Genomic DNA, 24,303 nt, shown 5'->3' on the forward strand with positions numbered 1-24,303 from the left:
TGCTGAAAAGCCACCAATAACTGCAGGAGATATAAAAGGCGAATTAGTTAAATCTCTTAACTGTGCCTACTTAACTTCCCTTATTAGGATCACTCTTGTTTTGTAGCATTTTGATGTGCTTTATTCCATACTCACCCTTATACTACCAACGGTAGAAGTTAATTTAATTTTCCAACTGGATTTCACATCTAAAGCTGATGGTGTCATGGCCACATGCCCCAGGACACAAAAACCACACCATCTATTGATGGGGGCAATGGGTCACTTGACTTACTTATGTCCCTTTGGGACACATAGACACAGGGCCCTGGCTGGACTCAGTCCTGGTGCCTTTGGCGGCAGGCTCATATAGAGATGTGAGCAGAAACACTTCATTTCAGTGCAGGAGTGCTTTTATTTTACAAGAACTTTCCAGGAGTTGAAAGCCTTTATTCCAGAGAACATCCTCATGTGCTGACTCATCGGGTGTGGCTCCATAGGCCTAGTCTTCATGTGCTGACTCATCGGGTGTGGCAGGGTGCGGCAAGCAGGCTGCACCTGGTGGGCGTGGCTTCAGAAGCTCGGCTATATAATCTGCTCCATCCTTAAGGCTAGTGCTTCGCGTTACTGTGCACTTGCGTGCAACGTGACGCTCACCGCCGCTTTGACCAGTCTACTTACCTTTGAAACCAGGCGTTTTCCTGCATACTCACCTCCAGGAAACTGGTGCTTTATCATGCAGACTCATCTCCTGACATCGTTTGATCTTGATCCTGACGCCACAGCACCGCACTCCACATCCACAAACTCGGACCCTGTGAAGAAGAAGAAAAACAAGGTAAGAATATCCGTCATAGGGCCACGGTACATTTGAACCCCACGTGCCCCCTATTTAACAACTTACTAGCTACTATACTGCTGAAGCTTTGTTGCTCATTCTCTCCGGCTGCCGCCTCGAGCTCTGCAGCTTCTGACGGGCCGGCAACATCACCTGCAAGGGAGGAAAGCAAAAGAGCAAACATCAAAAGTGGAACGGACAGCAATACAAGACAACAAACTTTACAATACAACAAAAACAGATGAGGAAAGACAAAGGCAAACAGGAACACTTACCTGAAGTATAGTTGCTTAGTCACAGCAGGACTGGACTACCAAATGCAAGGGACCAGTGAAGGAACACGGTCCAGACCATACAAGCGCCCCTGTCAGAAGCAGCAGGACGGAGTGCTCGCCAAAACTAATCAACAGGTGAGCTTTCCAGGGACAGCGCATCCCACTGGTACCGCGGTTTGGCAGAAGGGGTCTGGAAGGAGATCAGGCGGTCAAGCTGGCATACTCACGCCCCCTATTCTCCACGCAGGAGCAGTCCCGAGCAGCATCACCTATTACCACCAGTCACCACATAAGCATAGAAGGTGAAGTCGGACCCAAGCAACCTCACCTCAGGGAGGGCTGCAACCATGCCCCAACGCCTCTGCAGAGACCAGGTGAGTGTAACAGAATGCAAAGCATCTTCGAATATCTGCATGGGTGTTATGGAAACTTTTGAAACAGACCAGTTGGCCCAATAACTAGAGTTACGGGCTGAAGTTCATGCCTCAAGACAGGAAACCAATGCCATAAGGAGGGATCTAATATTGAACCGGGCGCGGACAGATGAACTAGCAAGGCAAATGCTCCAGGCACAGGCAGGCCAGATCCCACCACCGGGGTATGCCCCTCCTGCTGCACCTCCACAGCCCACGCCAGTATAGGTGGTTCTTCTAGGGGGTGTTCCCATGGACCCACCAGAACGCTTCACAGGCGATCTGAATAAGTACGCCATCTTTGTGAATCAATGTCACCTACATTTCTTGTGCAGACTTGGGGCATTCCCCAATGATCAAGCAAGAGTGGCATTTGTACTCTCATATTTGGGAGGTAGTGCAGCGGACTGGTCAATACCCTTGGTAAACCAGGATGATCCTTTGCTTCGAGACTTCAGAGGTTTCCAGCGTGAAATGGAGAAACTATTTGCACAACATACTCAAGGAAGGGCTCTGGACAATGAACTGCTATCACTACGGCAGGGTAATCAAGACTTACTAACATATATCACTTCCTTCAATCATCTGGCCAGAGGAGAAAATAACTACGCTCTTTTACCGAGGCTTGCAAGGGGAACTTAAGGACGTATTAGCCCAAGTAGTAAATCCCCGGAAATATGTGCTGAATACGTCGACCTGACAGTGCAGCTCAATCACAGATTGCAGGATCGGAAGATTTTATTTTATTTTATTTTTTATTTTTTACATTTGTAAAGCGCACTGCAGCCCTGAGGCATAGAGGCGCTGATAAGTGGTGCTTAAGAAGGCTTGATTAAGGGTTACAAAAAAGCCACCCCAGAGGAGATCTTAGAGTATACAAACAGAGTTACAGATACATAGGTCCAAGGTAGCGAAACAGATAACAGGCACATTAATTGAAGAGACTAGTCTTGATGGCCTTGCGAAAGGCCGTGTGAGAGTCGAGTCGTCTGATGTGCGGTGGAAGGGAGTTCCAGAGGGTGGATGCCATGGTGGGAAAGCTTGTGCCACCAGCACGTACTCGGCGGGTTTTTGGCACAGTTAGTAAATTGGAGTAGGCCACTCTGGAGGGCCTGGAAGCACAAGGTTTAGAAAATCTCTGGGCGAGATATATGGGGGCCAGATCGTGAAGACATTTGTGCGTGAGGGCAAGGGTTTTGAACAGGATTCTTTCCTTGACTGGGAGCCAATGGACCTGACGCCTGAGGTCAGAGATGTGGTCCCTGCGTGATAGTCCAGTGGCGGCCCTTAGGGCATTGTTTTGGACTAGTTGGAGTTTCGCTAGGTTTTTTCCAGACGTACCTATTAGAAGGGCGTTGCAGTAGTCCACTCTTGAGCCAATGATTGCCCTGGCGATAGTTAGGCAATTCTGTTGGGAGAGGTACGGTCTGATTGCGTTGAGCAGTTTGGAGTAGTAGGCTGAGGAGGATGCAATGGCATTGACCTGCCTGTTCATGTTCAGGTTCGAGTCCAGGTAGACACCCAAGGTCTTGACTGTTTGGGATACAGGGATGTGAATGTTATCTATGGTGAAGGAGTTGTATTGCTTGTCCAGCTTGCCCAGGGTGGACGGGGAGCCAATCAGCAGAAGCTCGGTTTTCTCGCTGTTGAGGCATAACCAGTTTTCTGCCATCCAGGATTGGATGGTGGTGTAAATGGAGTTGAGCGTGTTCAGGTCAGACAGGTAGTCCCCAGAGAGGGGGATAAGCACCTGAGTGTCATCAGCATAGTTAGTGTATGAGATGCCCAGGGCGTCTAGGATCTTGAACAGCGGCCTCGTGAAGAGGTTGTAGAGGGTAGGGGCGATGCATGATCCCTGAGGGACGCCACATTGGATGATGCTCTGGTCAGCGCAGGAGGAGTCGGAGAAGACCTTCATTGCTCTGTCCTGCAGGAAGGAGGTTATCCAGTTGCAGGCAGTCGGGGAGAAGTTGGCTGCGGTGGCAAGATGGTGGCATAGGGTCTTGTGATCCACCAAGTCGAATGCAGCTGATAGGTCCAAAAGGAGGAGTAGAGCAGGTTTGCCTGCATCTCTGAGGTCGTCCATCTGGTTTTTGAGGTCAAGAAGTGCCGTTTCGGTGCCATGTCTTGGCCTGAAGCCTGACTGCCGAAGACCAAGAAGATGGTTATCTTCGAGGAATTTTTGAACTTGCAGGTAAGCTGCTTTGTCCAAGATTTTTAGTAAAAATGGGACAGTGGTAATGGGTCTATAATTCCCTGGGACCGAAGGGTCTAAGGAGGGTTTTTTGATAAGCGGACGAACCCATGCTTCCTTGAGCTCAGCTGGAACATGGCCAGACTTGAATGAAGCATTAATGAAGGCAGTGATGAGGGGGACAAGGGCAGGGGCACAATCCTTGATCACCTGGGCTGGGCAGACATCCCCTTTACAATTGGAGGGCTTGATGGATCTGAGGCGGGCAGCGACTTCGGATTCAGTCATGTCCTTGAACTCAAACAGAGGGGCTTGGCAGGTGTCAGCTGGTGGAGCAGGGGAGCCAGTGTGTTTGGCTAGAAGGTTGTTGAGGGCTTTTTGGTGTGCAAGGATCTTGGAGTGTAGAGTGTCCAATTTATCCAGCATGGCGGATTGAATTTTGTTGCACCAGGCTTCATCTTTTAGGAGAGTAGAAGGGGGGACGCAGGGGTCTCGAGCTCTCTAAAGATGGAGAAGATTTCTTTGGTCCCTGATTTGGCTTCTGAAATCCTAGTGTTGAATGAAGACGCCTTAGCCTTGATTATGGAGATTTTGTATTCAGTGGATAGGGCCTTAAAAGCGGCTTTGGTGGTGTCATTGGGGTTATTCTTCCAGGCCGAGAGTGCAGCTCTTTTTTTTTGACGTAGCTGTGAGAGCTCCTGGGTGAACCAGGCATTGGTATGTTTGACCTTTTTTGCTTTTTTGAGGGTAAGAGGGGCTGCAGTGTCCACGGCCTTGGTGATGATCCTTTTGAAGTCTTTAGCAAGTATTGATGGATCATTAGAGAAGGGCGGAGAAAGTGCATGTACGAGGAGATGTTTAGTAAGGTTCTCCTTTGTGAGCTGCCGAGAGCTTCTGGTGAGTGCGGCAGGGAGGGAAGTCGCTGGTCTAAGCGGCCCTTTTGAAGTGGAGATGTCAAATTTGATGCAGTTGTGGTCAGACCAAGGGATAGGGGAGATGTCTTTGACCTCAAGGGTGCAGTTGTGGTGGGCAACCCAATCTAGCGTCCGCCCTTTAGAGTGGGTAGGCCTGGAGATAGATTGGGAGAACCCAAGGTTGGAGAGCGCTTTATTGAGGGCAGTGGCGTGGGAGTCCTTAGAGTCATAGAGACCGAGGTTAAAGTCACCTAGGAGGATAACTTTAGATGAGCTTTTTAGATTGTCTGAGAGCGAGTGAATTAGAGCTTCATGGAAGTCAGTGCTCGGCCCAGGCGGACGGTAGACCGCATGGAAAGCAATGGTACAGGTGGCTGAGAGCTGGAGTTTGAGCAGAAGGTAATCAGAGCTCTGACCCAAGTCTGCTTGAATCCTTCTGAGTTGTAGATTCTCCTTGGCAATAACAGCCACCCCCCCACCTCTATGAGTGGAGCGATCTTGTCTATGGATGGAATACCCTTCCGGGATGGCAAGTGAGAGGGCAGGGCCAGATGTATCGTTAAGCCAGGTTTCACTAATGAAGAGTAGGTCAAGTTTGTTAGAAGTGATAAGGTCGTGAATATCGAGAGGGTGCGCCGGCAGGGACCGTGCGTTAACTAGGGCACAGTATAGTGTGGTGTCCTTAGGTTGCAGGGTGTGGTCGGTGGTGGCTGGAGTTGTCACAGTGCGAGTTGGTGGTACAGGGCCGGGGGCAGCATTAATACCAGGGGCAGCAGTCATGGAGACCGGCAACAAAGTACAAGGCGCAACAGTATTAGCAGGGGCAGCAGTCATATAAGCAGGCACCAAGGTACAGGGCGCAACACTTTTACCTGGGGCAGCAATCATAGAGACAGGCAACAAAGTACAAGGCGCAACAGTATTAGCAGGGGCAGCAGTCAAATAAGCAGGCAACAAGGTACAGGGCGCAACACTTTTACCTGGGGCAGCAATCATAGAGACAGGCAACAGAGTACAAGGCGCAACAGTATTAGCAGGGGCAGCAGTCATATAAGCAGGCACCACGGTACATTGCGCAACACTTTTACCTGGGGCAGCAGCCCTAGAGACAGGCGCAGCAGTGTTGGCAGGGGCAGCAGGCCTCAATACTGGCAGAATATTGCATGACACTTTATTAGGAGCGGGGTCAAAGAATTGCTGGACGTGGTCAGGAGTGGTGCCAAGGCCGAGTGGCAGTCGGTCTACATGTGACCCTGTGAGAATCAAACCAAATGACATGATCAGTTTGAGCCAATGCAAATCAGAGGCTTGCAGAGTCCACTCACCAAGGCAGAAAGGGAGAAAAGTAGACAGCATCAGCTTTGTTTGCACTGTGGTAAGGCAGGTCACTATCTCCGAGAATGCCCGGTGAAAGCAGTTGGAGCAACTGACAAGGGTGAAGAAGAAGAACAGGACTTGGGAATCTCCAACGCCCGGCAAGAGTAGGGGTCCACTTGTCGAGCAGTGAAAAGGAACCATGAGAGCAACCCAAATGCACAGTTTACACATCCCTAGGTTTAAACTTCAAAAAGTGGGTGGCGCTAGCTTCCCGTTCCTTGTCTCTAAGCTATGGAATACCCTTCCTAATGCTATTAGATCTGAGCCTTCCTTCCAAGTCTTCAAGAACAAAACTAAAGGATGGCTATCCGCACAAAACATATGAGACTTCTGATGTCACTCTTTGGCTTTCACCATTCTGTCACACACCATAGAACGTTGATGTATTTATATAATGTGTGTATTCCCCTTTGCATCCATCTCTAGTATGCTGATTATTTAACTGGTATGTATACTCCCTGTTGGAGCTTCCTATACTCCTATGCTCCATTGGTTAGAGGAACTGTCTGCATATCCCTCATGCCTGTACATGTTATATTACAAATATTGGTGTCTTACCTGAGTCCTACCTGCATGTTTATTGTAAGAGGTTAGAGTCTACTATTCTATGTAGGCAATCGTAACTATGCCTACTATGTTATGCGCCCAGATGCCTGGAGGGCCCGGTGTGCTATATAAATAAACAAAATACAAATACAAACGCAACAGCATTTTCACTGTCTCCTCACTAACCACATTCATCCTTCTCCTTTTCCCAAACCTATCAGGGTCCCAGGCTACCATGGGATTTGGAGCAGTGCACAGCATACATACCAGTAACATAATATAACCCAAATTGATCAGTTTCAGATAAAGCAAAGACGTGCACCACATTCTGGAAATCCTCACCTCGTAGAATGGATATGTGTTTGTTGGTATTGTGAATAGTTGTCCAAAATGGCACGTCTGCCATGATAGAAATTAAATCCATTTTTGGCAGGCAAATGGTATCAATAATTCTTTGGCAATTTGGATGCGTGCAGAACTCTAACATGTTGGTGTATTTCCACCCCAAGCTTTTCCACAGCATCAAAAATGTCCACATGCCATCAAATTTTGGCACCGGGAGGTTTTTTGATGATCATGGAAACCCGCCAGCATGGTACGATATTGTCAACTGGCAGGAAACTCCAGAGGGCTCCGTCCGGCAAGTGAAGGTGGGCACATATGACTCTGGTGCACCTCCGGATGAAACCTTCATGATCAATGGCAGTGCCATCCAATGGGCTGTTGGGGAAAAGCAGGTAAGAAGTGGTTCTTTTCTTGGTAACCTGTCTCTGTTCCACTGTACTGTTCCTAATTTAGCATTTCAGATCTGTAACAGAAAACCTCAGTGAAAATTGATCTGGCATGAGAGGAAAGGGGACAACTCACAAATGTTTTCAGGTGCAAATTCTAATGTAAGCCAGTGTACTATAAAGGATGCATAAAAGAAGGTACTTGAGTATGTTTCATATGTAAAAGAGACTTAAATGTGTGTAGTGTCAACAATATATAACGCACACACGCAATATCAACAGGGGGTCCATTTTCAGCCAGGCATACCGTGAATTGAAACTTTAAAAGCCCTGCATAATACTTTACGTCCTTCAGGATGTACAAGACTTTTCAATTCACGGTGCTTCCCATTTTCATCAATGTGTATGGTGTAAAGGAGGGGAGGAATGCAACTTGCATTTCTGCCACCTCCTTTCCTCTCCAGCCAAGCATTTGTGCTGACATTCATGCCGGTGCAAATCCTGGTGATCCCTATGGAGCCCGCCGGCTTTATACGCCAGCATAAACCAGGTGGATTCCTTACGGGATCCAGTGCAAACGCAAGCATGGTAGGCAGCGATTAATTACTCATTTCCAATCGGCCAGAAATGTGGCTGGCAGGGAACTGGCTATGCCTAAGCTCAAACATACTAGATCCCCAGCGAATTACGATAATCTATAACATTAGCTCCTTTTATATGTTATGTTAAAGGTTCTTATACAGCGCTCTGTTGCCACCAGCGTGGTCCATTGGTGCTCTGGCGATCTGTAAAGCAAGGAGGGCAGCGGGTAAGTTAGTAAGACTGAGCGAGAAAAGGAGCAAGAGAGCTGTGATGTGCTTGTTGTTGCGGTGGAGTGAAGTGTGTGTGGCTTGTTGTTCTGTAGAGGTATGGTTGTGTTTAGTTCAGAGTTTGAGAGGTGTATGCTGAAGGTTGAGTTTTAAGTCAGGTTAGTTAGTTGCAGTACCTTTCCTACCCCCGCTTTTCTGACTAAATGAGGCCCATATCCCTTCCCCTGTCATAGATTCTGATGTGCAACAATTACCACCCAACTGGTCCCTCCAGGGGTCATGCTTTCCCTGTGCCTTGCGGTCCATTAATGTGAGATATGGCCCACTAGCACAATTGGGCTAAATGCAAGAAACTGTGCCCTCACACAGATTGGTGAAAAGCAAGATTTTGACTCACTGACACAAATGGGCTAAATGCAAGATATGGCTCACCAAACACAGATGGGCCAAATGTGATATATAGCTGACTAACACAGATGGGCTAAATGCAAGACATGGCTCACTAACACAGATGGGGTAAATGTAAGATATAGCTCACTAACACAGGTGGGCTAAATGCGAGATATGGCTCACTAACAAAGATGGTCTAAATGCAAAATAGGACAGACTCACAGAAATTATCTACGTTCTAGTGTTTAATAAGAGTGGTAGGGCTTTACCGGAGTGCATTAATGGCTGTACTCCCTTCCCAAACCACGCTTACCTTGTCAGTCCCTGCTGATTGACTGCAGCAGGCTTCCCAGGCAAACACCTGCAAACATAGACCGAAGCTGCTTCTTCAGGAGTGGCCCTTGCCTTGGGGTGCTTAGCCGAGGGCTGCACGGGCAGGGGCTGCCATGAGAGAATATCCTAAGCAGGCCACATTGGCCAAACAGTGTTTGGGCGGGAAGGGAGGTGGGGACAACCAGGAAGCATGCAGGGGAGGATGCTGGGAGGTCTCAGAAAGAAAGAGGAGTCAAACTAAACAAATACATAAATCAAAATGAACAGAATGTTCAGCGAAACATGGGCCGTGGCAAGGCACACAGCCGCATGCCCCATCAACTACCTAAAACATTAGTGAACTGTGGTAGGAGGACTGTTGAAAATTAGAGTCGGCCTAATAGGTGGCATGACTCCCATGTGTAATTAACTTTTCCCGCCACAAAGATTTTTGCAAAGGGGAGTTGGACCAATAGTTGATAACGCGGCCCTGTACAACTCTTTTCGCCCGATTATGGCATCCTATGAAAAGTGGTAGGAAGTTGGGCAGGCTGCTACTGTATATTTGCACTGGTTTTGTACAACTTTACACAGTATTGTCATGTAACAATTTAATTTGTTTCTATTGGTTTAATTATATTCATGTATTTCCATTATTAACTTTATGTTATTGCTTAAAATTGACTATGTTTAGTAGGTGTTTTTACTGTCTATTTTGGTCAGAATACTGATATTCTTGTGACAACTCGATGTGAACAATAACATTACCTTTGATCTTTAGGCGATTGTCTGGGCAAATAGTATGTATTTGCTCGCACCAACTTAAATGAATACTGAATACTGTTCAGTTAACGCCATTAAGTACGCACTGACTTTCTGGTGCTCTGAACCTAAACAGGCCCCTACTCTCCTCTGCTCTGAACCATAGGGACCGGCAGAGTGCACACACGTGGATAGATCTGGGATCTATAGATTAGAAGAACCAGCCCCAAATTAGGATCGTGTAAATGTTATGGTCTGTCCAGTAGTTCATTTCTTCATGTATAAACTTACGTAAATTCACAGAGGTACACCCAGACGTTGATGCTTATGCTCCTATATTTGACATGAGAAAAGCACTCCTGCTTTGACATGATGCAGTTACATAAGGTCTCTGCATTTACCCCATTAAACATGTGGAGGCATAAAACAGTATTTCAAATTTGCAATTTCTGCCGTGTGCACTGCCTGGCCGGCCAACTTGGACCTGTGCTCAATGCTTAATTTATATGTGAGGTTACAAGCATTGCCATGGGCAGACTTGCCAAAACAATCTACTTTAGAAAAATATTTGTTTACAATCAAAAATGAATCTTGTATGCATAGAAATTGGCATAAATTGTTCAGATATGTGTCATTTTACTCTTTTGTCAAAGTAATAATGAGCCACATTTCAGCAGACCAATCACATTTCCAAACTAACATCCTTTACAACAACGTTAATCTGCCGTTCCAAGGAATGGAATGGGGGTAACAGCCCTGCAGCCCAACTTATCGTCCCGGCCCTTGGAACTGGGGATTGAGGCTATTAGAACCCTGGATTGCCAAAGCAGTAACCATGGATGCTAAAAAAAAAAAAATGTGTTTTCCTTCGTTCAACGTGACGAAACAAATAAAGGAAAGTACTTTGCCAAGATGGCAACTATGTAAAAGGAAGGCCGGGACTCCGAGCCCCTCTTCCCTTTCCATGGCAGCCTGCGGGAGGCAAAGGGAAGGAGCGGCGGCAAGCCGCAGCAGAAATATGGTGAGTAGGGTGGAGGGGAAAGAAAAAAAAAGGGAAGATGGTGGGGGGGGGAAGGGGGGCTGTCAGGCAGCATGGAACCCAGGCTTTCATCGCTGATTGAAGCCTGCGTTCCTAGCCACCTGATTGGCTGGATTCCCCTATCAGGGTGCTAACATCCATTAAAGCACAGATTCCGGTTCATGATTAGCATAAGCTAATTATGTCCCACTTGCATTAGAGGGCATTCTGATTATTGGTCAAGATGCTACATTAAATGAGACATGTTCATGCTGTTATAGCTATACAAAAACAAAACCAAGTCTTCCATTGAAGGCACCAGGCAGAAGCAGCACTGGAAGTTTGCATTGGTTTACTTGCATTGTTCTCACATTTTGATTAAGAAATAGTGCACTTTGACCATGTCTGCTCTGTTGTATTCGCTCACTTCATTTACTGTTTAGAGCAGAAGTATATTGCTAATAGAGTCAATTTTTGGGGTACAAGAATTAGCGTCTGATGGCCACAGTGCCGTGCTGCCAACAGGGGTCAAGGAAAGTGGCATGCCCTTCACCAAGACAGTACTTCTTTCCACTGGAGCCTTTGGCTGTCTATTATTTTGATTGGAGAGGTGGTTAGGGCTCTTGGATAATGTCAGGACAGTATTAAGCGCAAATGTGAGACTGCCACATGGCGTGGAGAAACGTACATTGCAAACCAAGTCCTACATGTTTTTGTAAGTGTGTACTTACGGATGTCATAATTCTGCGTTCTGTGGGATATTTCTCTAAATTAGACTTTTTGTTTATTGATTGACAGTGGATTGCGACTTTGCCTACACATTCGGTAATGACTGGGTCAACAGCTCGGGCCTACAGAAAGCAGATATGGCAAGGTGTCCTCTGTTTGTTCTCGCTGGATTCGTTTCCATGTCATGTCGGACATACAATTTGCTCGGACACTAATGAGAAAGTGGAACACAGCCGCAAATGACAAATCATTCCTTTTATAACAGACTGTTTGAGCAGTATCCAGGGTGTAGATTTTTTTTGTTGTTTTTTTTTTAAATGTGCTGCCTATAATGTTTATTAAATAAAGTATATGTGTTCAATAACACTGGCCAAAGCTAACAGCTGCACACTGAAGAAACTCATAAAACTCACCCAATTAGGCCACAATAATGGCACGTCTACTCACTAACTCGCCCACACTAGCATTGTGGGCCTGCACGTCAGGCATTGCCCTATTGCCATACGCCAGTACTCGCCTGTTTATTTCCTATCACCAAATTGCCCATAACCCCTCTTTACAAACTTCTTCAGTAGCAAAGGGGTGCTGCATGTTGCAGGTATAGGTTAATGCCGCTGGAAGAACGTGTAATAAAAATAATAATTTAGCATTTAAATAGCGCCACAAACCCTCAGGAATCGGAGCACTGCTTTTTTATTACCCACGTGTGTGGTTATCGACCTCGGAAAAATGAAAGGCTGAGTTTCGAACCTGCGTCAGCAGGCTCTGCACAGACGTCAAAGTACCGTACCGGCTTGGTCAAAACGGCTTATCTATTGTAGATATCAAGGCCATCAATGAATTCTGCTTTTTATGGCTAACATCTTCGAAGTTTATTTAGTAGATACTGGCTGGTTGGTTCTGGTTGTTCGCGCTAGCCTCGGTACTAATTATGATTACATTGATCGTATAGTTTGTCATCATAAAGCTCGGTTTATTGTTCTACCCTTGACAGCATATTACAGTCAACACGTGTTTCGATACTGGGTCTCTCTCAAGGCAATAGTTATGTCTTAGGATGACACTGATGGTCGTTGATAGCGTTCAGGTTGCTCTGATATGTGTTTCATGAAAATAGCACTTCTTATTTGGAATCTCTGAAATGAGAAGAATTCAGCAAAGTAGCAGTGCTTGTCAGCAATATCAGTTGGTATCTATTATATGTTCCCATTGGAAGAGGGGTGTACTGTAAGGAATCCTCCCTCGCGTCCCGCAAATGCATTGATTTACTAATTGTAACCCTAACTTCTCTTTACATGACAGTATGGTTACAATGCAAACAAGTACGATGCGAAGCTGTGGTTTTGCATGAAAACGGTAAACGATATGTAAAAGCAGAAATGGAACAGTTGGTTTCCGCACTGAAGTGTGAACAGGAAACAAAGGGATTGCTACAGTACTCAAGGGGCTCGATGTTGACCTCAGGACACATTGCTTTAACCTTTCGGGGAAATTAGCCAATTATTATGACCATTAGCACCCTGATTGTGGCCGCTGGCCAATTAGGATGCTCGGAACGTGGGCTGGACTGTATGGTATACGCATGTGTTCCCGGAAGCCTGGTTGCTGCTGGCCAGAGCCTGTATCCCTACCTCGCTCCTCCCCACCTCTCCTCCACCTCACCTCTTAGCACCCATGTAGTTACTTGCAGGAGTACTAATGGTGTGTTTTTAATGTAAAAAAATATATATGTATATACTATTTCTGCACATCCTGGCGTCGCTCTCTGGTTCCCGGAGTGCCTTTTCAATGCTGATGATGTCGCAGTCATCAACACTGAATACGGACTGTAAGTGACTTCAATCTAGCAATCCCACTAAGTTAATGCCTAGTCTGGAATGCCCAATGGAAGCCCTTATTTATATATTTTTATGTGAAGTTCTTAAATCTGAATGATAAACCCTTATATAACATCCCTCTCTTTGAATCCCCCTGACCTCACTGAGCCAAGAAATAGGTTTGTTTTGCAAATTAAAAGGTTTAACTAACACTGTACACGACACGCTCCGATCTCTTTGTCATTCTTGTAAAAATCTTTCTCTTTGATTATATACAAGTAAATAAAAAAAAAAAAAAAAAAAAAGGTTTATTGGAAAAATTAAACTATATATATATATATATATATATATATATATATATATATATATATATATATATATATATCACTTTTATGAATAAATTAATATTTGATAGCACAGTTATGAGTATGAACAGTGATCAACAATGGATAATATTACAGTAGCACAATTCCTTAATTACTTAGGAGTTGGTATAGAAAGGATAAGGTAGCAGAGAATACTTTGTATGGTTTCAAGGAAAAGCAATGATGAAAAGAATGCAACACAGAAATAAACTGGATATGGTTTCAACAAGAGATAATCCAATCACTTTTTCCTTTGTGACAACTCACTCCCCCCCTATGCAATATGAAGAGATGGAAATGAGGGCACACAGGTTTTCAGGAATACAATCAGAAGCAGTTCAGTTCCCGTTCCCCCCAGCAAGCTTAGAGAAACAGGGATGATTTTAAAACACAGGCCAAATACTTTTAAATGTGGTTGCAATGAAGTGAAAAATATGCTAAAAATGATTTTAATTCCCTATAGGAGTTTCAGGGTAGGTGATAGCTACTTTGAATTAGTTCAGGTCAACACTAGAAATGATTCAGGAATGATTATAAGAGTGAAAACGAATTTCAGCAGTGGAAAGCAAGAAGCAGCTATTTTTACAAGTGGTGAAATTGAGTCAAATTGCAATTCGCTGCTCTTTTTCCGAGTGCGTCAATCCCGATTACGGAAAAACTATAAGGAGTTGGAAGGTCATTTTGGGTTTGTTGGAAAGCCCAGGTTCTTAGCTTTAATATCACTTCTAGGACATACGGTCCAAAAGATACACACGTTTTTGTGGAGGTAGATTTTCAGAATGAAGTCAAGATTTCCGAATGACAGATGACACTTTTGCAGCTTTGAAATCACAGAATGGAAACACAATTTCTATGCAGTTCTGGACAGGTTGAAATGGGTTGAATAAGATTACTTTAAACTAAGAGATGGGTTCTGTACAGTTCTGGCTGGATACTCACTCCTAGTTTTGGAAGGGAATGGACCTCGTCACAGATCTGGTCAGGTGGGCTGCGGTTCTCTCGCCCCAGGACGGTCTCTGGCACTGGTTCTGCTCACAGCGGTCTGGTCTGTGTCTGCTATCGGCACTGCACAGAGGTCTGGTCTGGGTCTGGATACAGCTCTTCTTTCTGGGTCTGGATACAGCTCTGCTTTCTGGGTCTGGATACAGCTATGCTTTCTGGGTCTGGATATGGTTCTAGCCAGAATCAAACAGCTCGCCCGGCTGTTTAATAGTTTGGTTAGGTTGCTGGATTCTGAGGCCTGCTGAGAAGGATTCAGCTTTTGGTTCAGGCCTCTCTGCTTCAAGTTCTGGAGTCTATCTGGAGTCTAAGTTCTGGATATGGTTGGGCAGCGTGCTGTGCAGACATCGATTATAGAGTGGAAAATGAATGTCTCTATATGGGTCTCAGTGGTTCTTTTTATGTCTTTTGAAAGTGGGTGGGAAGGCTGACTTTCGATGCACAACCCCCTAAGGATTCTGATAGGTTAAAGGATTTACTGTCCCCTGACTGGAGAAAGGAAAATTGAGTCAGGATGAATCAGAGTGATGCTATGTTTATGGCTTGACTGAAGTCCCTCCCCTTAGCATTTACTTAGAAAAACAATTTTTCATAAACAAACATGCTTCCCAGATACACAAGTAGTTGAAATTACATGTACACATCACAGATGAATTAAGGCAGGTCTCTGTTCAACTCTGATCTTTCTAAGAGCTTGGGTGCAGAAGTGACAACATTTTGCGCTTTTGATGGGTTTAGCAATATTGGTTTTTCATCATATCTGACACGGAGGTACACACCCTCCCTGGGCATATTGCAGTAAATCTTGAGGTCTTTAGCATAAACACAGATGTTACAATATTAATAATTACAGGGCTTGGCCTCAGAACATCCTACAGCGTCCAGCTTCATCTCAAATTGTGGGTGCATTTTTCATATTAAGAATTCCCAAATTGTACATTTCTGTCAGCTTGATACAATATTTAATAAGCAATTTAATACAACATACATTTGCCTCCACTGCAGTACACCCATTTGTTTGTCCCCGCCCCTAGAATCTTGGCTTGGCTCAGAGGTCAAATGTCTTGCCTTCCCCCAGAGCAGTGTTGACAGTTCCACCCAAAATCAGCATACCCTATTCAGCTGAAGTAATCCTTTGTCTGTTTTTTCCTGCTAGCAGGGCATCAGTCCAGGGTGCCACTCTCCATCTGATTCACAGAACCACGTGATTTCCTGCCTTCTTGCTGAGAATACTAGGTGTGGAGACTTCTCATGGACAAGCACGCCTTTGAAGTCCCAGCTAACTCAGGTTCACTGTTTGGCTCCTGAAATACAAGTCTCCTGTCAGAATTTAGATCGCTAGCGCCGGTCAGTGGCGGGCACCGGTATTGCACCCATTTTTGACAACTGCCTTAACTTAATACATTTCAAAAAGGGGATTTTACTTGATAGCATATGTGTCATGGTGCCTACCCTCGGGGACCCAGACCAAGTCCAGCAACCCCGGAAGCAGGCATCAAGTTATCCCAAGCAAGCCCAACAACCCCTGCTAGGGGCTATTTGTGTCCAGTCCTGGTGCTTATGGCACCAGGCTCATATGGAGAGTCAGTCCTGGCGCCATAGGCACCAGGTTCATAGATTAAAACTTACCTGATGCAGACCATGCTGCAAACTTACCTGATGCAGACCATGCTGCAAGAGTTCCAAGCCAAAGGAGGCTTGGAAGGGACTACTTTACTTAGGGACTATTTTTTTACTCGGGCGGGGCTGGGGAGGAATACTTACCTAGGACTACTTTTGAGGCTATTTAAACCACGCCCAAAGAGCAGCACATGCTTCGTGTTATTCTGCATCCAGCAGCGTAACGCTCACCGTGCCTGCAAGTCTGCATCCAGCCTTCTGCCACGCCCGCCTCGAGTTTGGAGCTCCTAGAAAAAGGGAGAAAGAAGGAGAAAAGGTTAGAACAAGAGCAATACCTTTGATCCTTATCTGAATTCCCGATCCATCGTGCCTCTGAGCTGTAAGAAAGAAGTTATGTATGCGCGTCGCCTCGCCTGCTGCAGCGCCGCGCTGAACTCACCAGCCTTCGCAGCATCTTCACATTCCACCACATCCTCCTGCATGTTCCCGCCGCACTCCGGCACCTAAGGAGAAGACAAGAACAGCAAGGTGAACCAAGGGAATACACAGAGGAATATTAGTTACCCCCCCATAGACTTACCTGATTTTACCACCGGGGGTACTATTCCTCTTCACGGGTCGGCACAGTTTCCACTGCATCTTCACCGAACCCCAGCCCCTAAGGGGAAACAAAAGGACAGCAAGGTGAAACAAAGGGGCTAACAAGGGAACCCTCCTCACCACAATAGACTTACCTGATTTTACCGCCAGAGGTATTATTCCCCGAGACTTCATACTTTCTCTCAGCACCTGAATAAGGGAGAAAGCAACAGGTTACATATTGACATTATTTTATCAAACTGTGCTGGAAAATACAAATCCTTACCAGAATACTACCGGTTGCCACAAGGAACTCTTCATTAGGGTCAAGCTGCAACCTGCAAGGAATCGGACAAGAGTGAAAGTCAGGCATTTGAACTCTTGCGAACTTTATACTTACGGCGTCTTGCCTGGAATCTCGGAGTCAATATTGTTCTGGAACTCACCAATTCCTTCGAGCCAGTGAAGCAACTGGTTATCAACGCACCCCTGCGCTCAATGCAGGATGGAGAGCTCATCCTTTCAAACCATCAGATGAGACTATAAGAGGGGACATCAAAGGTGATCTGTGGGAAGAACAGCGGGGGTGGGGGGATTTACGCTCAACTCCACGGGTGGTTAATTCCCTTTCTCCATTTGCAGAAGAATATTCCTACGGGCCAGGCAAATGAAGCTAGGTGGGCCAGTCCAGTCCGTTATCTCGGCCCTACGCGTCACATTGGTGGAGACCGCAGCTGTCCAGTTCCGATCGATGCCTCTGTGGGAGCCAGGTGAGCGTAACAATATGATCCTTGCTAACATTGTATTGATGTGGATTCTGCAGTCGAATAATGTAGAACACCCAACCGGAAGTTGGATTTTTTGGGTGGTTTCATGCCCATGATTTTAGCAATTTTGACAGTCAAGAAATGAATTTTTGAACAGCTCTGTATTCGTTTGTCTGCTCTTGTTCTGTGGGCAGCCAAAGCATGGGGCTGGCAATGGTCTCCTGTATTAACACTGACAAAGGCAAAAGAAGATGGCAGCCTGTCTGTCAGGTTCTCACTGCGCACTTTCTGGTGATTTCTGGCCAGCGGAATGCTTTCCGGCGGCCATTATGATGTTCCCCATGTCAGTAATGCACCATGATGTTGTATGGCTTGGATGCGTGGGTTGAAACATCCCACAGGACTGGGTACCAGGACGCAGCACCAGGCGGCGCAGAAAAGGTATGTTTCTTTTAAATAATAAACACCATTAGCACCGCGTGGATAACTACATCGGTGCAAATGGCAATAGTAGCCTTGGTGGCAGGGTGATCCTGCCGGTAACGGCACTGTCGTCCTCATTAGGGGAACCTCAACTTAGATGGTGGTCAGTTATCAACGGGGTCGGCCCTCAAGCTCGGGTAATATCTCCTCAGTATTCTGCAGGAAAGCAGCAATGTAAAATAAAATAATAATATTGGGAGAAAAATGTGTTATAGGAAATGTATGTTGAAAGAACTGATACAAATCCAGTACTTCCCGGTGGAACTGAGAGGAAGTAGGGCGTCTGGAGACGTGTGGTACCAATTTTATAATGGAAACTGAAATATTCAGCATGGGAAGTTTCCATTCAATGGTCACTACATCAGAGGTGGAAGGTGAGTGGTTTATCGGCCTCCACCAACGCCACCGGGCCCTTATGTGCAAGTTTGAAGAAGCCAGGAGTGGACTTGGAACCAAAAGAGGCCCTGGACATTTTTTGAAAGTGGCCCATATTGCACATTTTAAGCAAGCCCTACCCTTTTCCTATGAGAACATTTGACAATAAACTACAAACTAGGCCCAAAGTACAGAGGCCCACTGGGAAATCTCCAGAATTCCCTGTAGGCCAGTCCAGCCTTGGCAGAAGCCCATTATGCGGGTTCCAGTAGGTTATGGGAAACTAACTGAACATACATCAATGATTACATGAACAAAATAATTATGAGGTGAAACAGAATGATTGTAGACATTCCATTGATATTTAAATACATATTTTGAATTTTCTGTCACCAAAATGAATGACTGATTTTTATCATGAATTCTCAGTAAGTCTTGACACACAGGTGTCAACCACCTGTTCTAAATGAAAATGCATGTTTATTCAGTTCACAATCCGAGATAAATATAAATGTATAGTATGTAAAACACCTTATCATATCTTAAAAATAAAACATGCCTCAATATTTCTGCAACATCGAATATATAGCATACATTATGTTTTCTCATGAAAATAAACAAATTGTGAAACAATTCATAGAGGAACAGTACACCATCATGTTCAGGCTAAGGGTGCATGAGTACAAATACAAAATAATTATTAAAATATTCTGTACATTGCCTTTTTAGAAGAAAATGGTGGTGACCTTTTGCAATATGCACTTCCTGGTTCACTGTTTATATTTCATAATTCACCTGGACCCTGCGTAAAGACTGGAGGGGGGGGTATGTACTTCTGCTCTCTATATGGTAGAGGAGAGGCACAGAGGACCCCAACCAAGATTCTCTATAAGGAGCAATGGACGAGCAATCAAGGACTAGCTTCCCAGGAGGCGATGCAGGCTGGTTCTTAAGTACAATGTAGTCCCCAAACCCCCACAAAGGAATGTCCACACACTGTATTAGTTAGTTAAAACACAGCCTTTATATAATTAATATTCAAAGTTATGTACACTATCACAACAACTCAATTTGTGCTCAGAAAATCTACAATGGCAAATATATACAGTTCTAAAGTAGTACCACAACTATTATCAGATTTGATTAAAGTGCATCAGCTATACTCTGGTCAAATGTCACACAGATCGAGGAATAAAAGTAACCAACAATGATAGAGGAGGAAAGCAGTTGGTTAGAACAATTGGCAGAATATTGACCCCTACTAACTAGGCACAATTCTGTGTGGAGATCCCCCCACCTGGGCAACCTATAAATAAAGATAAACCGTATAAACCCATTCCATACATTGTTCAAAAGAGTCTTATTTCCTTCTAAAATAGTTCTACAACCCCAATGTACCTGGAATAGCAGATTTTGTCGTCGGGTCGTCGACAGATCCTTCTTGAGCGGCTCCCTTTAATGGAGGAGCCACGGATCGATAAGATCCCACGAGGAGAAAGGGGTGAATGATGGCGGCGAGGTGGCAGCTTCGTTCCTAGGTGTGCTCAGCGACGACGGAGCGTTGGCGTCCTGCAAGGAAGAGGCACGCGGGGCACCTCGATGACGATAGTTCAGGACCAGCAAGGGCGTCGAGTTGTCCGTCGTCTCTATGGTCGTCAGGTGGCGGGAAACCCACCAGCGGATGCTCCTCGGCGCGTCGGCGTTCTCGACTTTCTCCAGCAGACAAAGATCCTATTTCCTCCTTATTGGCTCTTCCAAAGCGCATAGCATGCCCTTGAGAGTTGTCGTAAATCTCATAACCAGACCATTGGTCTGGAGATGGTAAGACGTGGAGAACTTGTAGGTTACCCCGCACTCTTTCCGCATGGTTTTCATGTAACTAGACATGAAGTTGGATCCTCTGTCAGAGACAAGCTCCTTAGGGAATCCAACACAGGTGAAAATTCCCAGGAGAGCCCTGGCAACCACCTTGGCAGTAACAGTCTGAAGGGGTATAGCCTCAGCGTACCTGGTGGCATGATCAACCAAGACCAAGATGAAACGATGTCCATCTGAAGTGGGAGGGTCAAGGGGACCAACAATGTCGATGCCCACCCTCTCAAACAGCGTGCCAATTGGTGGCAATGGCTGCAGTGGGGCAATGACACTGCCTCCAGTATTGCCAGACAACTGACAAGTTGGGCAGGTCCTGCAGTGTTACTCCACTTCCACTCCCATCCGGGGCCAGTAGAAATGGGTAGAGAGAACTGAAACTGTGCCATTTATCAATGAGTGGAAATGTAATAAGGGGTTCTAAAGCCAGAGAAATCAGTAAAAGTTTAATGTTGAAGAGGAATGAGTATATGACTGTCCATATTTGTGTCCTAATTTAAAAATACATTTCAGTGTAAATGTCCCTCTAAAAATGAAGGTGCTATGTACATATGCATGTTGTCTCTTATTGCTTTAAAATGCCAGCAGTGTTTACAAATCTCCATGGAAAATACATGCTAGTCTAAAGAAATTAGACTTGAAATGACTTCTATAAATAAAGGAAATGTCAGGCCTATATATATTAAAAAATAAACTAAACTTCTTTAGACTTAAGGAGACTCAGTAAAAACAGATATGACAGATAAATGCATACACGGTGTTTAAGGGGTAAGTTTGCTTATAAGCAGATAATTTGATTTTGAATCCAACACTTCTCTCTGCTGCTGCTGCTGCATCTTTCTGCATCTCAGGACAGGTTTTCTCTCCCACAGTGGATATGCCTGTAATAGACAGGGTATAATCTACACAGACTACATGACAAGCCCGTGTCTGCACATGCCATCGAACCATAATGTTGCCAAAGGGAGGATCAGAACATGAGCATCACTGTACTCCAGAGATCTTTATCATACTCAGGGCCTCATTATGAATTGGGCACATTTTCTGTGTGAAAATCGACATGAGGAAAATGCCACCTCTGCCACTGTATTTCAGAAAATCCACCCAAACCAAAGCTAGCACCAAGTCCAGTTCCATCGTAATGGTATCCCTGGAATACTGCCAGTGGTATTACAGCAATACCATTTGCTTACATTTTGTTTAAACATTTGTTCTTAATTGATTTCAACAATTAAAGTCATGGTAGAAATATATAAAAAAAAAGGTAATTTCTGAGGGTTCTGCGTGAAATTACTGAGTTGAAAAGTCTGACCACCAAAAGACAATTTTTTTCTCATGTGTTCACATATATACATATGTGGGGGGAGGAGACCACCCACAACCCCCTGTCTTACACCTCGACATTTTTATTAACTTTACTCCCCACATATACATATGCGAATAAATGGGTAAGCATATAGATTAGGTTCACGGGAAGTGGGGGGGTTGCGATCAAATTTGATTAGGTCAAATGTTATAGGTCAAATAGTCCCAAACCTCCAAAACACATTTTTATCACATAAATGATAATCGAGAACAAACCTTTCGTATATATTTCTAGTAACATTCCATTCCATTCATTTTCACTGTCATTTAGAATATCAAAATCTTTTTCACCATTTCTTTACTTTCAGTACGAAAATATTTTGTGAATTGGACCCACGGAATGTGACGCACACTATGAAATCCCCAATTTGCTAAATGGCAACTCATCATCAAGTACATCTATTGCTAGTGCCATTTTGTCATTGATGGCCCATGCTCAGGGATGTCATTTCACCAAAATACTAGGGGTAGCGGAAGTGACATCACACAACCCTTGACCACTGATGACATCACATGAAGAGATGTTGTTTGATCCCACCCCAAATTGACATCACAGGAAGCAATGGAAGATGACATTTCACCCCTTAACAAAACAGGAAGTGTCATCACCTAGCATTGTTCCAGGGTAGACTACGAAAATTGTGGCTACAATATCACTTTAATGTGATATACATTTCATACAAGAATGGGTCAACAAATATATCATTAATATCAGTGTGTAAAGGCCCATCTCACCAAATTACTGTGAATGCAAGCAGACGTTCAAGACCAAATAATAATAATGTGTTATTATATAGCACTTACGCTTAACCGCTTTATATAGAACAAATATACATACAATATCACCCAACCTGGATGAAAGCATGAGTTGGCCTTGCGGGGATTCAAACCTGCAACTTGCAGATCACACGCACATTGCAGCAGCAAGCACTCAACCCACTGAGCTACCTCAGCTATTTTACCAGCAACAGGTATCTCAATGGCTTTAGAAACATGAGCAATTACATGTCTGAATGGTCTCAAATTCAGAAAGTAAACACACTCTGTAGTGGATACCATTAAACTGGTAACAGATTTAACAGCAGGCTAGGTCATCTGCAGGTCTGGTGCAAAGTTTGCCACATGTCAAACCTCTGTGAATCTACTTTTCAGGCTTCAGAGGTTGGCAAAATACATACCATTGGGAGGGTTCATAACTGTGTATTAATGAATTTAGAGTAGCACAGGGAAAGCAAAGCACTCGCACGTCATCCCGTACTCTGGGGCTCATTACCTCATACATGCAAACGCACCTCCTGAACAGCATGCTATGGAGACAGGAACGATAGACACATAGCAAATAATTAATTGTGACACAATTAAATCAAAAGCCACTTTATGTGATACGGTCCAACTTTTCTGCACTATACACAAGCTTTTAGGCACAAGAAGTTGTCAAGTGACTGAGGACACCGTGATGGAATGTCTTGCGATTATCGTAACAGAGACAATGGCAGAAAAAAATACATGCTGTAAATACAACTTGCGAAAAAACTAAAAGACATAGGGCCTCATTACGACCGTGGCGGAGTGGGATTACGCCAGCGGTAATCGTGGCGGACCCGTCCGCCTTACTACGAGTTCCCGTAGCGCCATGGAGCCTTTTTCCGCCTGGTTTTTCCGGGCGGAGAAATCCATGGCGCTACGGGACCTTGATGTTAATTACGCCACCGTATTTTACGGTGGCGTAATTAACGCCTTCCCCACTCCCATTATACCCTATGGGGCAAAAATGGGAATGGGGAAGGGTAAAATGGGGATTGGGGATTTACCGCCCCGCCAAGGTCGGAATGGGGCGGTAAATCCGCCAACCCCCATGGCGGTATCGGCAGCTTTCCGCCATGCTCCATGGTGCATATTGCACCATGGATCTCCGCCAGGGTCGTAATGAGGGCCATAGTCGGAAACGGTTGCTTATTATACTCTAAATGCTTTTTGGAACTGTGTGTCTGCATTGTGAATTTGAGGTGTTTAAGAACAGGCTAAATCAGTGACTCACCCCCTATAGTGTGCCTGAAACAAACCTTTAATGACTCTAGCATTCATGGTATAGCATTCCAGAAAAACACATTTTGTGTTATTCCTATTCTTTCTTATTTAGGGTCACTGCTGAAAGTGCTACCATTCTGGAACCCACGGTTGTTTTAAGAGGCCTAAACAAGAAAGCCAGCCACTCCAGAAACAACGAGCCATGTGGTGCTGGCCAGAGCCCAGGAGCTGCCATTTAAAAAAAAAAGATTTGTTTTCTTCTTTTCTTTTTCTTTGTTTAGGGCTAGCAAGGGAGACCACAGGGGTAGCAAGGGAGACCACAGGGATAGCAAGGGAGACTGCAGGGTTCGCAGTTGCAAACCCTGGTGAACCCCAAATGAAGTTCCTGCCCATGCTACCAGCATGTAAAGTACAACTGTCTAAAGACCCTGGCCGGCATACAAATCTCCCAAATGATGTGCGTCCTATGCAAACACGCTTAGATTGCACAATGCAACTGAAAGAAAAACTCAAAAAATGAATGTGTGTATTTTGTAAGAAATAGAATAGACCTGGAAAAAAGTTCCATCCATATGGAGCCACCTGCGTGTAAATGGGCCACAGGAGAATGCAGGGTGTGAGCAGTGGCATGCAGTGCCATTGGCACATTTGGTGCAGGTGAATGGTCACTGGCATTTAGCAGTGAATGGGGGTTTAGCCTGCCCATCAATATCGTGTGGAGCATGCAGCACTCTTGACATCATTGT

The 24,303-nt window shown here is 45.0% G+C and overlaps 1 protein-coding gene across 1 annotated transcript in view; it reads left to right on the forward strand.

The window, feature by feature from the left end:
- The window catches only part of LOC138466421 (extracellular calcium-sensing receptor-like), a 193,713-nt gene that overhangs the window by 145,532 nt on the left and 23,878 nt on the right, over nt 1–24,303 (forward strand). Inside the window, exon 5 of the mRNA XM_069607229.1 lies at nt 7,046–7,273. Within this exon, the coding sequence (XP_069463330.1) occupies nt 7,046–7,273 (228 nt within the window). The remainder of the gene's footprint in view (nt 1–7,045; nt 7,274–24,303) is intronic.

This window comes from Ambystoma mexicanum, chromosome 1p (assembly GCF_040938575.1).
Source record: "Ambystoma mexicanum isolate Mex_15411 chromosome 1p, UKY_AmexF1_1, whole genome shotgun sequence".
In the NCBI taxonomy this organism is placed as follows: Eukaryota; Metazoa; Chordata; class Amphibia; order Caudata; family Ambystomatidae; genus Ambystoma; species Ambystoma mexicanum.